This window comes from Rhineura floridana, chromosome 3 (genome assembly GCF_030035675.1).
Source record: "Rhineura floridana isolate rRhiFlo1 chromosome 3, rRhiFlo1.hap2, whole genome shotgun sequence".
NCBI lineage: Eukaryota > Metazoa > Chordata > Lepidosauria > Squamata > Rhineuridae > Rhineura > Rhineura floridana.
The window spans coordinates 188719406-188735435 of NC_084482.1; the positions used below are offsets into that span (position 1 = coordinate 188719406).

Sequence of the window (16030 nt, forward strand, 5' to 3'; positions counted from 1 at the left end):
CCTATCTTTCTTGGCTGTGTTTTGTGGCTGCGCACACAGCGCATGCAGAGCTGCCCTTAACCAAGATGGCAGCCAAGGTTTTCCTAAGGGGCTGAAGCCTCTGCTGTCATCCTGGTTGATGGCACGCATGCGTGCTATGCGCATGCATCCCTGCCATCAGCCAAGATGGTGGCAGAGGCTTTAGCCCCTTAGGGAAACCTCAGCCGCCATCCTGGTTAAGTATAGCCCTGTGCACGCAGCTGCAAAACACAGTCAAGAAAAGTAGGTTGAGAGAGGGAATGGTGGGGGCTCTGAAGCTCCTGCTCTGAGATCTGCAGCAGCAATCCTGCTGCGAATTGCTGAAGGGGAGCGTCCAGGCCTGGGGCAGGATGGTGCCCAAAGGCCCTGGCATGCCTGGGACCAGCCTTGATTTTGATTGAATAAATTTATTGTTATTCTTGATGGATGGAGAGAGTCCCTCTATCACAGCAATATATCATACAGGGTACCCCAACATATATTTTGGGGTTCAGAGACATGTTAACTTTGGCTTGAAGTTGCTGTAGCTGTCAGCTTTTCTTTTTTAGTGTTTTGAACTTTCAAGCGGATAAGGAACTGGGAACTGGGAACTAGGAAGCAACTTCAGCATCGTTCAGTTTGCCGCATGTAAGGGAAGAATCCCAGAGGCCATAGGGGGCTGTTGTATCTTGTCAACCTCCCAAAGCCGCAGCAGTGATCCCCGGCTGCAGTTGTCTGGTATTTCAGTATAGGATTAACATATGGATTAGAACACATAAAGACAATTCAGAAGGACTATGGGGTATGGAAGAATTTAAATATCTCTTCGTTTAGCAGAGCCACATTAGTGAAGATGTATATATTGCCAAAGTATCTTTACTTCCTCCAAAATGTAACTATTGAAAAGTCAGAAAAGTACCAGAGAGTGGCAAATATATATTTTCTAATAGGAAGAGAGAATGAATGCAAAAGGGAATTCAGATACAGACTAAAGGGATCAGCATTATCAAGGGCACAATCCTATAGGTATTTATGCTAGGCTGAGGGGAGTTAGTATATGGTGGATCCAGGGCTGACCCCAGGCATGCTGGGGTCCTTGGGCACCAGCCTGCCCCAGGCCCTGGCGCTCCCCTTCTGCGATTCACGGCAGGATTGGTACTGCGGATCGCAGGGCGGGAGCCTCCAAGCCACCCGCCATTCCCTCGCTCAACCTACCTTTCAGCTTTTGCAGCTGCGCACAGTGTGCATGCAGGGTTGTCATCAATCAAGATGGTAGCCAAGGTTTCCTAAGGACTGAAGCCTCTGCTGCCATCTTGGTTGATGGCACGCATGTATGCTACATGCGCGCATCACTGCCATCAACAAAGATGGCGGCAGAGGCTTCAGCCCTTTAGGGAAATCTCAGCCACCAACTTGGTTAATGGTAACCCTGCGCGCAGCCACAAAAAACAGCACAGAGAAAGGTAGGTGGAGCGGGGGAATGGCAGCAGCTCAGAAACTCCTGCCCTGTGATCCACAGCAGCAACTCTGCCACAGATTGCGAATGGGGGGCGCAGGGGCCCCGCAGGGGCTCCTGTAGCCCCAGGGGCCCTCAGCCACGGCCCCACCTGACTGCCCTTTACAGCTGGCCCTGGGTGGATCTCTGGCTGAGCCAGCTGGCCTATGCTGGCATAAACCCCTCCTCCTAGCTCAGCTTGGAAAGCCTTGCCCCTCCCAGCTCAGCTGGGCTCAGCCAAGACTGGCTGAAGTTAAGCCAGCATAAGTCCCTAAAAAGGGGTGTTCTGGGGTCTGGCAGAGGCAAGACCAAATGGAGGGGGATTTATGCTGTATCCTACATCTGGTCAGCTCTCATGTGATTTCCAATTCTAGTATAAATTAAGACGGGAAAAAGGGCGGTCTAAATAAAAGCACCCAATGCTCTGCTTTTGTTGCTTTTCTTTTCTTTCCACTGGACTCTGCCGGCTAAACTGGCATTCTCTCCTCCTAAGGGCTCCTGAATGGAGTTAGGATCTGGCGTACTTTAAGCAGTGTAACTTCAGCTGGCTTAAGTTCCGCCAGTTTCCTTGATGTGGAATTGCTCTGCCCATATACCATATTATTATAGAACACAATTCAGGAAATGTTTGATTGATTTAATTGATAATATCTTAAGAAATGTGAGCAACAGAAATTTAAAATATCTTTGTAATATTTGTTATGAGTAAGCCCCGAGGAAAGGAGGGAGAGAGCCAGAGTGTGCGTTCAAATTCAATAGTGTAATTTATTTTCAAGGTGTGGAGTAAATTAAAAGAAACTGAGTCTTATGGTGACCCTGTAGGAAACAATTTATATGGCAGCATTGTGGATACATTTTTGGGAATGGCTAAGGATGGTAGGATTAAAACAACCGAACCAAGGTAATGATGTCTGTATCTATCAAGCATTAATTAAATGGGGGAATAATATGCTTCCCATATACCACTATATTCAGTTAAGAAATTGGATCCAATGTAAATTGAGAGGGAATCACTGAAGGAAGGAAGCGGGATCTGAAGAATTATTAACACAGAGAAAACAGAAAATGCTATCTAACAAATATTGATAAATTTGATTTTGACAAGTATACTGTGATAGGCAGGCACATGTCTTCCCCAGCAACACATCCTACTGGCCCTGCTTTGCACACTCCTTGAAAGTCTTTAACCTGGCCAGAATGTGCCCTTGAACTTTAATAACGTATCTTGCTTGCTCGGATGGAGGATAGAAGGTGTGAGTGTGTGTGTAGGAACCAGTGCACTGTACAAAGGTAAAGTTTAGTTGCATTGCTCCAACCACATTTGCTTCTTCTGGCTCTGCCCAACTCTGGCATGTGGACCCTGAAAGAGTGCCCAAAAGGGAATGTGCTGCTGGGGCTGAAAAAAGTTCCCCACCCAATTGATTAGGGAATGCTGATAAGGTAATAGCAAGTTTGCATATGATGGCATGGTAGTAAGAAAAAACCAAAATACCTCCTCTGAAAGTCCTGGTTAAGCACATGAGCTGCAAAGCCAGTGGTGGTATAGTGGTTAGCATGTCAGAGCAGGACTTAGGAGACCAGGGTTCAAATCCTCACAGCCATGATTCCCACTGGGTGACCTTGGGCCAGTCGCGTCTCTCAGCCTAACCAACCTCACAAAGTTGTTGTGAGGATTAAGTGGGGAGGAGAACCATGTATGCTACCTTGAGCTCCTTGAAGGAAAGACAGGATACAAATGTAATGAATAAAATATAATAAAAATGTTGTGGTGTCTCAGTTCGGCCCTGAATTTAATGGGTGGCCTTAGGAAAATCACTCTTGCTTACTTTCTCTCTCCCCCCCCCCGTTACATTGAGAGAATGCTGACCTGCCCCTCCAGGCAAGGCCAGCCCTGCAAATAGTGAGAGTGAGGGAGCTGCTTTGGGGTAGTAAATTGTACTTGTTTATTACATTTATATCCCTCCCCTTTTGTTCAGGGAGCTCAAGATGGTATACATGGTTCTCCTCCTTCTCCATTTTATCCTTTGATGATTGTATTTTTACTGCTGAGGAGTGGGGAAAAGGACTGCCTCAAGTGCCAAATTAACTTGAGTCTTGTCTTGGGTGGGAATAGGACACCATTTGCCACTCTACCTTAGGCAGCAAAATGCTGTGAGCCGGTCCTGCCTCCATGGCCTTTCTAAAGACAGCCAAGAAAGTGACCATTGAGGGCAGAGACGTGCTATATGCAAGAGAAAGATTACTATAGCTTCCTGCCCATATGTGATAATGTCCATTTCTTCCCTCCTTTCCTTGTCAGTCTGGCTAATACTTCCTCCCTCCCTCCCTCCCCCCCCTCATGAGAACTGAGACTGGGAGCACATTCCCATGGATAGCTTGCCTTGTTGCCATGGTGTCCTGTGAGCAAACAATTCCATGCCACAGTGAAGCCTCCCTAGAGCAGGCAGCCATCAGGCTGATAGGGCAAACACACAGCCCCTTTTCTAAAGCTAAGGAGTGAGGGTTAATGCCTTAGGAAATTAGGTTGAGGCAAAGCCTCAGGCTGCCCCCTTTGTACTGTGAAAGGAGGCCAAGGATGCTTCTGGGGCCAGCTCCGCAACAGGAAGTACAATGTATCTTTCCTCAGCCAGATAGATGTATGAGACGCAAAGGCAAGACTGAAGGACTTCACACCACCACAGATGTAGCCTGGTTCAGCAGTTTTCAAACTCTCTAGCTTCAGATAATCCCTATCGTAGAAAGTTCTAGGGCACACATCCTGGAATAAATTAACCAGGATAGTGGCAGACTAATAAAACTAGGGGCAGTCCCACTTTTAAGAGCAAAAAGTGGTTCCCAGTGGTTCATGTCCCCATCTGTCCCTACCGAGGAGGCCAGGCAAAATGCATTTGTGGATAGAAGCTGCATGGAGGAAAGCAGCATGCACAGAGAGGATTCAGCTCCCCTCAGCCACATGCCCTGATTGGGCCACAGTTCTTGGTAGCCAGGACCACTGCCCCGTGAGCTGAGCATTCCCAACATTTCCCTGCAGCCCCCTATCTGCAGTATGAGGCAACCTGTTTTCAATGGAAGCGTGTCAGCCATCTTTGATAGAGTCAGAGTATCACTGGCTTATTCTTGTATAATTATTCCCAGTTTTTTACATTAACTTGTAGTAGTACTAAGAGCCAGATCTTTGCTCTTTCCAGCTCCTGCCACCCTTTCCTGAAAAGCTGTGCACTCCTAACTACCCCTTTCATTCACTCTAAAGCAAAGGAACTTTCAAATGTCCACCCTCACTTGTAAGGGGTTTACTACGAGAGAAGTGTCAGAAAGGGCATAAAATTTACCCTAACCCCTCTTAACATTTTAATCTTGGTCAGTGAAGGAAGTGAAAAATGTCAAGGAATCAATGGGGAAAACCAATGATTTTTGTTTTTAGTTTGACAAGTATTCAGAGCCCTAGAGCAGGAGGCAGGGAAACTGCAGCTCTCCACATGTTGCTGGAGTACAATGTCCATAATATCCCTGGCCTTTGGGCCAAGCTTGCTCAGACTGATGTGAGTCAAACAGCATCTGAAAGGCCACCTATGGCTCTAAAAGTTCCTGTGTGGGCATGTGCATGAGACCCTCTTCTGTGTCATCATTTTTTTAAAAACACAGAGCAACAGTGACCATTGCTACTTAATACTGTCTCCCCTTTTGTTCTGTCTGAATCATGTTGTTTCTCAAGTAGAAACTTCTGCACAATTTAGTGTCCTTTTCCTCCTATCTGTAAGGATAAGGTTGTCATTTCCAACAAACACCTCACTGTATGAGAGCTCAATAGTTATCACATCAGAGGAGATGCTCGTTGCCAAAATATTTTATCCAACATAGTAACTTCTGAGTTTCTCACATGCAGACATTATCATGACGTTCAGTCTTATCTCAATTAGAAACATGGGGAATCAAACAGCTGTTACACTTGGGGCTATGTACACTCTGTGATAAGGTAACCCAAATACTATAACACAAAGTTAAGAACTCTGCATTGTTTAGACTCCTCCTAAGCTTAGGGAAAAGGAAAATTACCCAGTCACTGATAAAGTGCTATAATATTCACATACGTTCAGTGCTATATACTGTAAATTTCTGGTACCGTTGAACATAAGAATACATGTGGAGGATGAACTGCAACATACTTTTGAGAACTCGCAGGGTATAAGGCCTTCCCTATGCCATTAGCTCAAAGTAACGTAACAGTAATTTTATACAGAAGTCAAACTGTGCCACCATTCCTTTCTCTCCCAACTCCCAGAAAGTATTGCCAAGGAGACAGCAAGAATGAAGTTCCTAATTGGGGTTACAATTTTATATCTCCAGTGGTGCCCAGGATTGGAAATCCATGCTGGGGTGGCATGGCAGCAGATAAGATAGCACACAGACACAGGAACAAGCGGTGTTGAGTAGAATTTAATGACTCAGGACCCAAGACAAACACCAACTTTATACAAAGACAGAGCAAGACTGAGGCCTCCCTGGGAATGGACCCAGGACATCCTCATTTGGTTACAGCAATTCCAAGCATGGATAAAAGGGGACAGGGAGCCAAACATTTAAATAGAGATGATAATGGCTGTGGATCCCCACCCCAAAGAAGTCACAAGGGGCCCAGAAATCCAAAATGACTCAGGGAAGGCAGCCAAGTATTAGGCCAAACAACAGCTCCATGCCTTCTACACAGAATGAGCAGGCAGCAGAAGGTGCCAACCACCAGCCTTCTTTACCCAAACTGCCAGACTAAGCAATGCTGGTGAAGGGGCAAAAAACCAAGGAGACATGAAGGCCCATTTTGCAGTCATGGTGTCCTGAGCTTGGGATACCAAGCAGCAGCAGACAGGAGTGGAAGGGTCGGCAAAAAGGGACTGTGGAAGATTGTGAAGCAGGCACCCATGGTATGGCAAATCGGGAGAAGGCCCCTTAGGGGCAGACACCAATGACCCCCTACCCAAGTAGAACAGGCTGGGTATGCAAGAGGAGTAGTACAGGGCTCACCACAGTCCCTCTGCCTCTGTGCAAGGCGACCTAACCAGAGCCTTTGGGGCAGGAGCTACAGGGACCGCATAGGGGCTCAGTGGGTTCCCCCCTGCACGCTGGCACAGACAGAGTAGCCTCTAGTAGGGGACACAAAATGAACCTTTCCAGCATGCAGGGGAGGAGGAAGGGGTGGAGCAGAAAGTGCTTGTGTGCTCAAGAAAAGGTCACAGCAGCTCCTCCTCCTCCTTCCCACTGCAGGGGTAGGCCAGGGCAGGGTGAGGGGAAGCCACAAAACAAAGCCTTCTTATGTACACCCCACCCACCCCCAGTGCAGAATGCCTTAGTCAACTTCCTCCATGTTGCTGTAGGATGGAGTTGGGTGCTCTGCAACCCCCTCTGGTGCCAGCGCAGGAGCAACTTCAGGGACAAGGTTGGTTCCAAAGGGTGGCGAGCTAATTCCCTGAAAACAGAACAAAGCATTAGACAACAGTTTTAGAGGCACAGGGTTCCAAGCAAAAACATATCCATCTTCTTGTCATGGAAGAGGTTTATTTGCTCTGAAACGAAATATTTAAACACATTGTTTCAAGATCTAGTACCAAATTTGGGGAACATTTCAATATATATTTATATATAATTATGGGCAGTGATAACTAGGCTCATCCATAGATAATTCTATCATCCCAGTTCTGTTGCACAAATAATCATGGTGATTGATCATGCATTGATGTTACTTAACAGCACGAGTGGCAAATTTTAGAAAGAAATCAGTATGTGAAATACATTGTAATTTCAGCCTATACACGCTTTACTCATAATTCTCTCTTCTGCACCAGACCTGAACAGTCAGCCTAGAGCTGGGTATGTTCTACAGTAAATAGTCCCCGCTCCCCAAGAATTCTGTGCCAAGGAAAACTAAATTCTGTGACCTGCATATATTATGCAAAATGTTTTGTAGCTAATTAATGTATTCTGCTTCTGCTAATAATGAGCCAGTGTGGTGTCGTGGTTAACGAATTGGACTAGAATCTGGGAGACCAGGGTTTGAATCTCCATTCAACCATGAAGCTCATTAGGTGACCTTGGGCCAGTCACTGCCTCTTAGCCTAACCTACCTCCCAGGGTTGTTGCTTAATCCCAGGGGATTAAATGAGGAGAGGGAACCATGTCTGCCACCTTGAGCTCCTTGGAGAAAAGGTGGGATATAAATGCAATAAAGAAATAAGAAGGGCAAAAAGCGAGCAAGTACTAAAATACTAACCAGCAACTTGAAACCTACTGAAGTTTTGGGTTTATAGATTCACTAGACATCGCACACACAATTCTAGAACTCTTTGAAGCTATCCAGGCCAAAAACTTGTTTCTCATTTTGCATGAATGCTGAAATCCTCAGACTACCAATTCTGCACCAAATTACAGAGCACACAGAGCTCTGTCCCAGTCTTTCTGTTCTGACTCTGGAATTAACTTCCTCCTAAATTATTTACCTTATTTCTAGGTCTATTCTGTTACAGTTCAATGAGCAGCCCAACCAATTCCTTGGTTCCCTTTGAACTAGTAGCAACATCAGCTATGACTCAACAGGCCTGGAGGTCAGTGGGTAGGTATTTGGGCACTGACAGAATCCTTCTATTAATTTTAGAAAGCAGCTGCTGAATAGAGCAGCAGCAGATGAGGAAAAAAAGGAGCCTGACCATATCTCTTTAGAACAGCTTAAGTTTATTAAATACAATAAATAAATACAATAAAAGCTTTTCCACAGCACAATGCAATGCATTTATCCAAACTGGCAGAGGATAACTTCCTTAGGGTGGGAACATCCCCACCAGAACTACACATGTAGCAGGCTGTGCTCTTTGGCACTGGTGAGGCTACAGAATGCCCATTTCCTGGGGCATAGCAGGGGCACCAGCACCAGACAACCTGAACGCTGGGCACTGCAGGCAAGGCTATATCCCATCTCACCCCCCCCCCAACCCCCAGAAAGGTTAAATGCCCCTCTAAAAGTGCTGGGAAGAATGTGCAAGATGTTGTTAGATTTGTATAATGCTTATGAATAGTAACAACAATCAATAATTACATACAAACCAAGGAAGGCTGTTCCAAAGAATAAAACTTAGCTCTAGGATCACAAACTCTCAAAACAAACCTTACTTATCTGGCCACAGCCAAGAGCCTAGATCAGGATATTTAAGACTAAACCAGTGGTTGAGAGGCACAAGAGGGACCCTGCAATGCATGCAAGGAACCACAGCCTACAGGGCCAGATTAAAAGAAACACGCCACACAACTGTGACGCAAGAGACACGTTTCTGCCACCTTGTGTGTGCACAAAGAAGTAGGCCCACACACACTCCAACATTCAGAGACGTATACAGGAGCAGAGATACAAACCAAAGTATTGTCTTCTGTTTGCCTGGGGCTCTGCACTAAATAATGTTCAGTTGGCTTAAGGAAGGGTGAGAAAAAAATACTTTCTCTTGCACTCTGTGCTCAGGCGTAGCCTTATGCCCAGATAGAAACACTTAAAAGATGCTATTAAAAAAGAAAAAAGAAAAGATGATCATGATCTACTCAGTTGCAAGTTGATACTATCATGGTGAGAGAATGTAATTCATCACCATTTGGAAGAATCAGCAGTATTTTCTCCCTCTCTCAAACAAAAGGGAAGAGATGCCCATTTAAAAAGGTTGGCCAGGCACCTCTTTTCCACCTCCTCCGAGCACAGTGCTAATACCCAACTGAGGAAGCTGATACAACTTTTCAAATACTGGGCATGTGGAACAAGTGTTTGTGTCAACCCAATACAGAGGAGCTATCCCAAGGCAGGGAGTGGCCAAGACAAACATATTACCATCCAGTTTATAGAGACTAATATTTGTAGGTCTGTAGCCTCTGCTGTACATAGATTTTCCAGCCCTTTATTCACATGGGCTGAAGTCTACAAAAGCCACCTAAAAAAAGTCCATCTCATTGAGACAGCAGAGCCGTAACAAAACCTTCCCGTTTGCAAATCCATGTAGTCAGCCAAGCGGGAGAGAGCAGGCCCGAGACTTGACAGCTTCTTGATGGGGAGGTATGGGCACGAAGGCTTCTTCTTGCACCTACCCTGGCAAGGAGCATCCAAGCCCCTCGCCACAAAGATGTCATGGAGGACAGCCAAGGCTGAAGTAAGCTAACTGCCCTCCTCCTGGTGCCTTGCTGCTGCTGCTGCTGCTACCTCCAGCGGGTCTGATAGATGAGGGGGTAGAAGACATTCAGGAAGAGTGCCACAATGGCTGCCATGGTGCCCAGGACAAAGTATCGGACATGCCCTTCATCGGAACACTCTGAGGTGAGGTGCTTTGTTCTTCGACTACAAGACCTCCAAGGGTTCCTCATCAGCCTCCTGGCAGCATCCTCTTCAGCCTCCAGTTCCTGCCAGAGCAGAGAAGCCTGCGATGTGGAAACCTGCGTCAGCACTTGATGAGAACACACAGCGGCAAACCCCTCTGTCACCCACACTCTGCCCTGCCCTTTCCCAGAATGCCGTGCCCTGCACACTTTTCCCATTGAACATCTCTCTACCACAGCCGCATGGACTTCCCCCACCACCTGCCTCGCTATGGCCCCAGTAGTCCAGACACAGGGGCTTTCCGCAGACAGAGAGAGCAGCACAAGCCACGGAATGACGGAGGGCAAGCCCCAGCTTCTCATTCATGCTGGCTGGCTTTGGTGGGAGCTTTCCCAGTCTGCAAGTATCAGCGCCAGCTTAATCCTTCCAACAGACCCAGCCAACCAAGTAATCACAGCCCATGCTTTCTTGTATGAACAAGGGTCATTCACAGTTGACCAACCAGCCACATTGGGTGAGAACATGAGGATCATTCATAAACAGCCAATTGCAGTTGAGCTTTTGCTGATGATAACATGAGGATCTGATGACAGCCAGTCACATCCAAGCGTTTGCAGGTGGGAACATGAGGATCTTTTGTAAGGACGACAGCTAATCAACAGCTCAGCTTTGGCAAGTGAAAAAACCACGAGGAACATTCAGAGATGACGGCCAACCACAACACTTTTCTTTATTTCTTTCCCTCCCTTTTTTTTAAACAGATGCACAGGAGGAGTTAGTCACGGAGTAACCAGTCACAGACCAGCTTTTCCATGTACAGGAGGATCATTCAGACCAGTCAGCCCATCACATTGATTTTCTACATGGATGTTTAAAGGCAGGCAGAATCCATCGTTTCTTCCCCACTCCATCCCTCGGGATTTGTGGACAGGGGGCTGCTGCTTCCAGACCTCCCACAGTCTAAAGCTGCTTGGGGAGGGTGACGTTGGAGCTGGTGCAAGGTGCCACTCTAACCGCAGAGGCCAGCTGCCAATGTCCACAAGCACGAAGGGAATCTTGGCTTAAGCATACAAGCCTCTCTGGCAGCTTCTCTGAACAGTTCTTTCTGTGTCTGCTCCTCCTGCTTAGAATATGTGGTTCCCATTGGTCTCGGCTGGCTAGGCAGATGCCAAGGGAAAAACAGACAGCCCAACTTCAGCACACTACAAGAGGCATAGAAAGGGCAAGAACAATGCAGCCTGCCTTGAAGCACAGCCTCAGACATGGCACAGCCTAACCCTCTGCCCAGGAAACCATCCTGAGCAGGATGCCACTATACCGCACGACAGCAGAATCCCGGGACATGCCAATACCTCCAACCCATTTGCATCTGGGATGCCAGGGTGACTGGCAGTGTGTCAGAGAGCACAGTGCTGGTAGGCTGCCTGCTTAGTCCCTGCCATATTAACGGCTGGGGACAGGGTGGGAGAGGAAGAGAAAGGAGACTCCTTAGCCAATAACAGCACTTGAGTGCTCAGCAGTCTAGTCCTACAATCAGGCCCGCTGGCTGCTTGAGGGCCCTGACACTGCCATGACTTTGTGTGGCCAAAGGTACCTTCCCCACGTCAGCTCATTTTGCATAGAACTTGCTGCTGTCACCCACCACCCTAAAGCTGGCACCCTTCATATTGAGAGGATCTTCTGTCCCAGCCAATCCCCCCACCCTGCCAGCTCCTTTGAGTCAGTGCAACCTTCTGATTCTTGAGTAGGGTCTCTCTCTCTCAAGACTTTTTCACACAGCCTTGAGTGCATTCATCTTTCTAGGACACAACTATTGGAAGGCAGGCCCACAGCCCAGCCCCAGCCCTCATTACCCCCATTCACAGCAGTGAGTGAGAACCAGCAAAGAAGCAGGGATGGGGAACTTTTTTCTTCTCTTGGAGACTACATTCCCTTACATATTATTATTATTATTATTATTATTTATTTATTAAACTTTTATACCGCCCGACTAGCAGAAGCTCTCTGGGCGGTGAACGACAATATGACCCATCAAGGACTACAGACCAGTGATGGTTAGAGCACTACTTTTCTTTTGTTATCCCCAGGATTACCTAAGGAGGTGGCAGGCTGTCCAACACTGAGGCTTTCAAAAGGCAGCTGGAGAGGCACCTGTCACGTATGCTTTAACTTGGATTCTTGCATTGAGCAGGGGGTTAGACTCAATGGCCTTACAGGCCCCTTCCACTGTATGATTCTATGACACTTCCTATCAACTATCAACTGTAATAAAGCCAGTAGGCCTAGGCTCCCAACTAATGGACACATCATCAAGGTGGGCAGACAGACAACTCCCCCAAAAGCTCTCACCTGATTGGCTGCTGCCTCAGCAGATGGGGCCAAGTCGGTCCGAGGGTCTGAGGGATGAGGCGGCACTCGGGGGGGTCTTTCTACAGGAGAGTTTCGTCGGCGGTAGAAGAGCACATAGGCATATCGTGTCACCACCTGGCTTTCATCCACTGTGGTGACAGTGCTGTCATCAAAGAGCCGCCATCCTGTATAAGGGGGATAGGCAAGGGATATAAGCACACAGAGCTCTCTAACCCACTGCCGAGGCACCACTGCCTACCTCCTGCCCTTCCTTGCTCTCATAGGAGGGCAAGCACAGGCCCCTGGTTGTTTCTAAGTCTCCCATGCTCCAGGACAGAGCTATACATCCCCTTAACATGCCTGCTCACCTAGATTTGGCCCAGAACCTGCAAACACAGGGGCTACTGCAGCCTCGCCTGGCTGTCCAATCTGCATTTATGGGTGCTAATAGCTGGCAGATGTTAACAGAATTGAGGGATCTGCAAGGTTGCTGGGAGGATATACAAGCCTTGCTTTCATGTTCCTATTTAAGACAGATCTCATTAAGAATTAACTATGAGTGATGAAGCCTGCAAGCAGGATCCTGTCACTGTGTGAAACTGTGAAATGTTTCCCCAGCTATATGATATGGACACATTCTAATACTACAATGTATGTGTAGTATTCACACGTCCTAAAATAACTCCTTATTTTTAAATTATTTCAATGAAGAGGGCAGCATACGTATTGACTTGGACTTGGTCCTGGGTGCAGTGCTCTTCAACATTTTTATTAATGACTTGGATGAGGAAGTACAAAGCATGCTTATCAAAGTTGCACATGATACAAAATTGGGAGGCATAGTGAATACCCTGGCCTGGAAGACAGAATCAAAATTCAAAGGGATCTTGATAGGCTGGAGCACTTGGCTGAAAACAACAGACAGAAATTTGACAGGGATAAGTGCAAAGTTCTAAGCCTAGGAAAAAGAAACCAAATGCATAGTTATGAGATGGGAGATACTTGGCTCAGCAATACTACATGCGAGAAGGATCTTGGAACTGTTGGTGATCACAAGCTGAATATAAGCCAACAGTGCAATGTGGCTGCAAAAAAGGCAAATGCTATTTTAGGCTGCATTAACAGAAGTATAGTTTCCAAATCACATGAAGTACTAGTTCTCCTCCATTCGGCACTGGTTAGGCCTCATCTTGAGTACTGTGTCCAATTCTGGACACCACACTTCAAGAAGGATGCAGACAAACTGGAACAGGTTCAGAGGAGAGCCACAAGGATGATTAGGGGACTGGAAACAAAGCCCTATGAGGAGAGACTGAACGGACTGAGCATGTTTAGCCTTGAGAAGAGAAGACTGAAGGGAGACATGATAGCACTCTTCAAGTACTTGAAAGGTTGTCCCACAGATGAGGGCCAGGACCTCTTCTCGATTGTCCCAGAGTGCAGGACTCAGAATAATGGGCTCAAGATACAGGAAGCTAGATTTCAACTGAACATCAGGAAAAAACCTACTAATTCTTAGCAGTACAGCAATGGAATCAATTACCTAGGCAGATGGTGGGCTCTCCAACACTGGAGGCATTCAAGAGGCAGCTGGACAGCTACCTGTCAGGTATGCTTTAAGTTGGATTCCTGCATTGAAATCGATGGCCTACTGTTCTATGATTCTATGTCCCAAGGAATTCCCAGATTCCCTTCCACCAAATTCCACCATCTCCAAAGTTTGGTTGAGAAAAATCAAGCAATTGGATGAGGAAACAGTCTGGAAGTTATGACTCTTCCAGCTAATGCTACTCATTTTTTAAAAAAAGTCTATTTCCTTCAAAATACTGAAACTAATTTTGCTTCCCAATATTTTTCTAAATCCCACAGTATGTGAGGAACTGCCACTGAATTTGACCCTGGGGGTCTGAGGAATGAAGCAGCAGCAGCCATTTAGAACCATCTCCCTGTAACTTACTATTATTTAGGGCCCAAATCGTCTATGGGGTGCAGTGTTTCTCAAACGGTGCACCGGGGCACACTGGTGCGCAGCAAGAGGTGGCTAGGTGTGCCGCAAATATTATGAAAGTATATTATTATTAAGTTATTTTTATTCATAGTTTAAAATATATTAATATATTTCTAATTTTGTACACGAAGTGTGCCAGAAAATTTTTATATGTTTTACAGTGCGCTGCGAACCAAAAAAGATTGAGAACCACTGATGGGGTGTGTGGGTGTGATTTTATCAAGCCTTCTCTCATCATAAAGGAGGGAGAGCAGCCTTTTTTTCCTTTGAAATGAGTGGTGGAGGCTAAGCTACACAGAGGAGCAAGCCTTTTCTGGCCTTAAAAACCTACCGACATGAAGCAGGCCTTCTCTTCCCTTGCACTTGAAACTTCCAGAACTGACTACAGCGGAAAAACCTCTCCTTTCCTTGACTGACTTCCTGACGTTTTTGCTTTAGCAGCAACAATGATGAGAATCCTCGCTGAGACCTTTCTCCTGGTGCTACTCTCCTAGAAACCCCTACATGGATGACTGGCACCTGGCTAGTCTATTGATGGTCACCAGACCATTCAGTGCTTCCCCCAACTCACCCACATCACTGCGCTGGCTGTTCTTGTCACTCGGCAGCCGGGCATACGCTGTGTAGTGTCCACCAATCATGCCCCCATAGTGGTTGATAACTGCATATAGGTCGTACATGGGCAGCTGCTGCTCATCCTTCTGGCCAATGCAGAACTTGCTCAGGTCCAAGCTCCTGAGGACAGAGACAGAGCACGTTAGACAGCTCCATACCTTATTCCATGGCAAACCTTATTCTTTTCTGAGTGGTTCAGGGCAGGCACTATTATTATGGAGTGCCCACAAGATGCCCAACATTGTAGGCACGTCTGATCCAGGCTAGACATTTGTTGTTACTTGGTGGAGATGCGGGTGGTAACTTGCTTTGAGAAGCAGACCCTGTTTCATATCCCAACAACCTCAATCTAAAGACTGGTTGGAGGAAAGGGGACTAAGAGAATGCCATCTTTCAGAAACCAAAACCCAGCCCATTCTGTTCAAATGGACAAATTTCAGAAGAGTAGCCATTAGAATTGGTTGCAGCAAGAAAGAAATCTGTGGCACTTAAAAAATTAACTAAGCTTACTTAACAGCAACATGAGCCTACTTTCATCAGGTTGCAGGGTGGATATTATCTGCACCCCATGGAGGACCTAAAGGGTGTACATCTGATGAAGTATACTCTTGTAGGCTCCTGCCTGTGAAAGATCAATGTGTTGCAGCATCAGTATTAAGGTACAACAGCCACCCCAGGGGTTTTCCCCTTCCAAGAGAGTCTCTTTTACTTAACTTCAGTTCCATGCTCCCTTCAAAATGACAAGGCGACCAATTAGATTGCCTCCTATAGCACACAGAACCTTGCCACGCTGGACAGACTGCAGGGGAAAGAGTTCACAAGCATAGGCTGAACTTACACCAAGTTAGACGCTCCTGACGCTAAGACAGGGGCCGAACACTGCAGGCACGTCTGATCCAGGCTAGACGTTTGTTGCTACTTGGTGGAGATGCCTTCCTAACAGCAATGCAGAGTCCAAATGGCAGGATGGGGGTGGGGGAGGGAAACAACATACAAGGCAGCATCCCTCACCTCACTGGGAAATCCACCATATCATTGATCTTGTCCCTCCAAATAAAGCTGCGGAATGAGAAGCGTTTGAGCTGTATGATGAGGACATTGGGCAGGCGCCACAGCATGAGCTGCTTAGATGCCTCACGGTGCTGCTTACACTTTGGGCAGTACCTGGGGGGGGGGAAGAAGGTTGAAATTGTGGTGGGAAGAATACAGGAAGTCTGTTAGTATCCCCTGCTGC

General features: G+C 46.8%; 1 protein-coding gene across 6 annotated transcripts in view; it reads right to left on the reverse strand.

Moving 5' to 3' along the window:
• Window positions 1-5910: 5910 nt before the first annotated feature.
• USP19 (ubiquitin specific peptidase 19) overlaps window positions 5911-16030 on the reverse strand; it is a 43797-nt gene continuing 33677 nt past the window's right edge. For 5 of the 6 annotated variants that reach the window (XM_061618841.1, XM_061618845.1, XM_061618843.1 and 2 more), the window contains 4 exons: window positions 15808-15960; window positions 14753-14916; window positions 12174-12358; window positions 8242-9925 (listed from right to left, as the gene is read on the reverse strand). In XM_061618841.1, the coding sequence (XP_061474825.1) occupies window positions 9707-9925; window positions 12174-12358; window positions 14753-14916; window positions 15808-15960 (721 nt within the window). In that variant the 3' untranslated portion in view covers window positions 8242-9706. Of the gene's footprint in view, window positions 6951-8241; window positions 9926-12173; window positions 12359-14752; window positions 14917-15807; window positions 15961-16030 lie in introns of those variants that run through there. The other variant, XM_061618844.1, reaches the window with a different exon arrangement.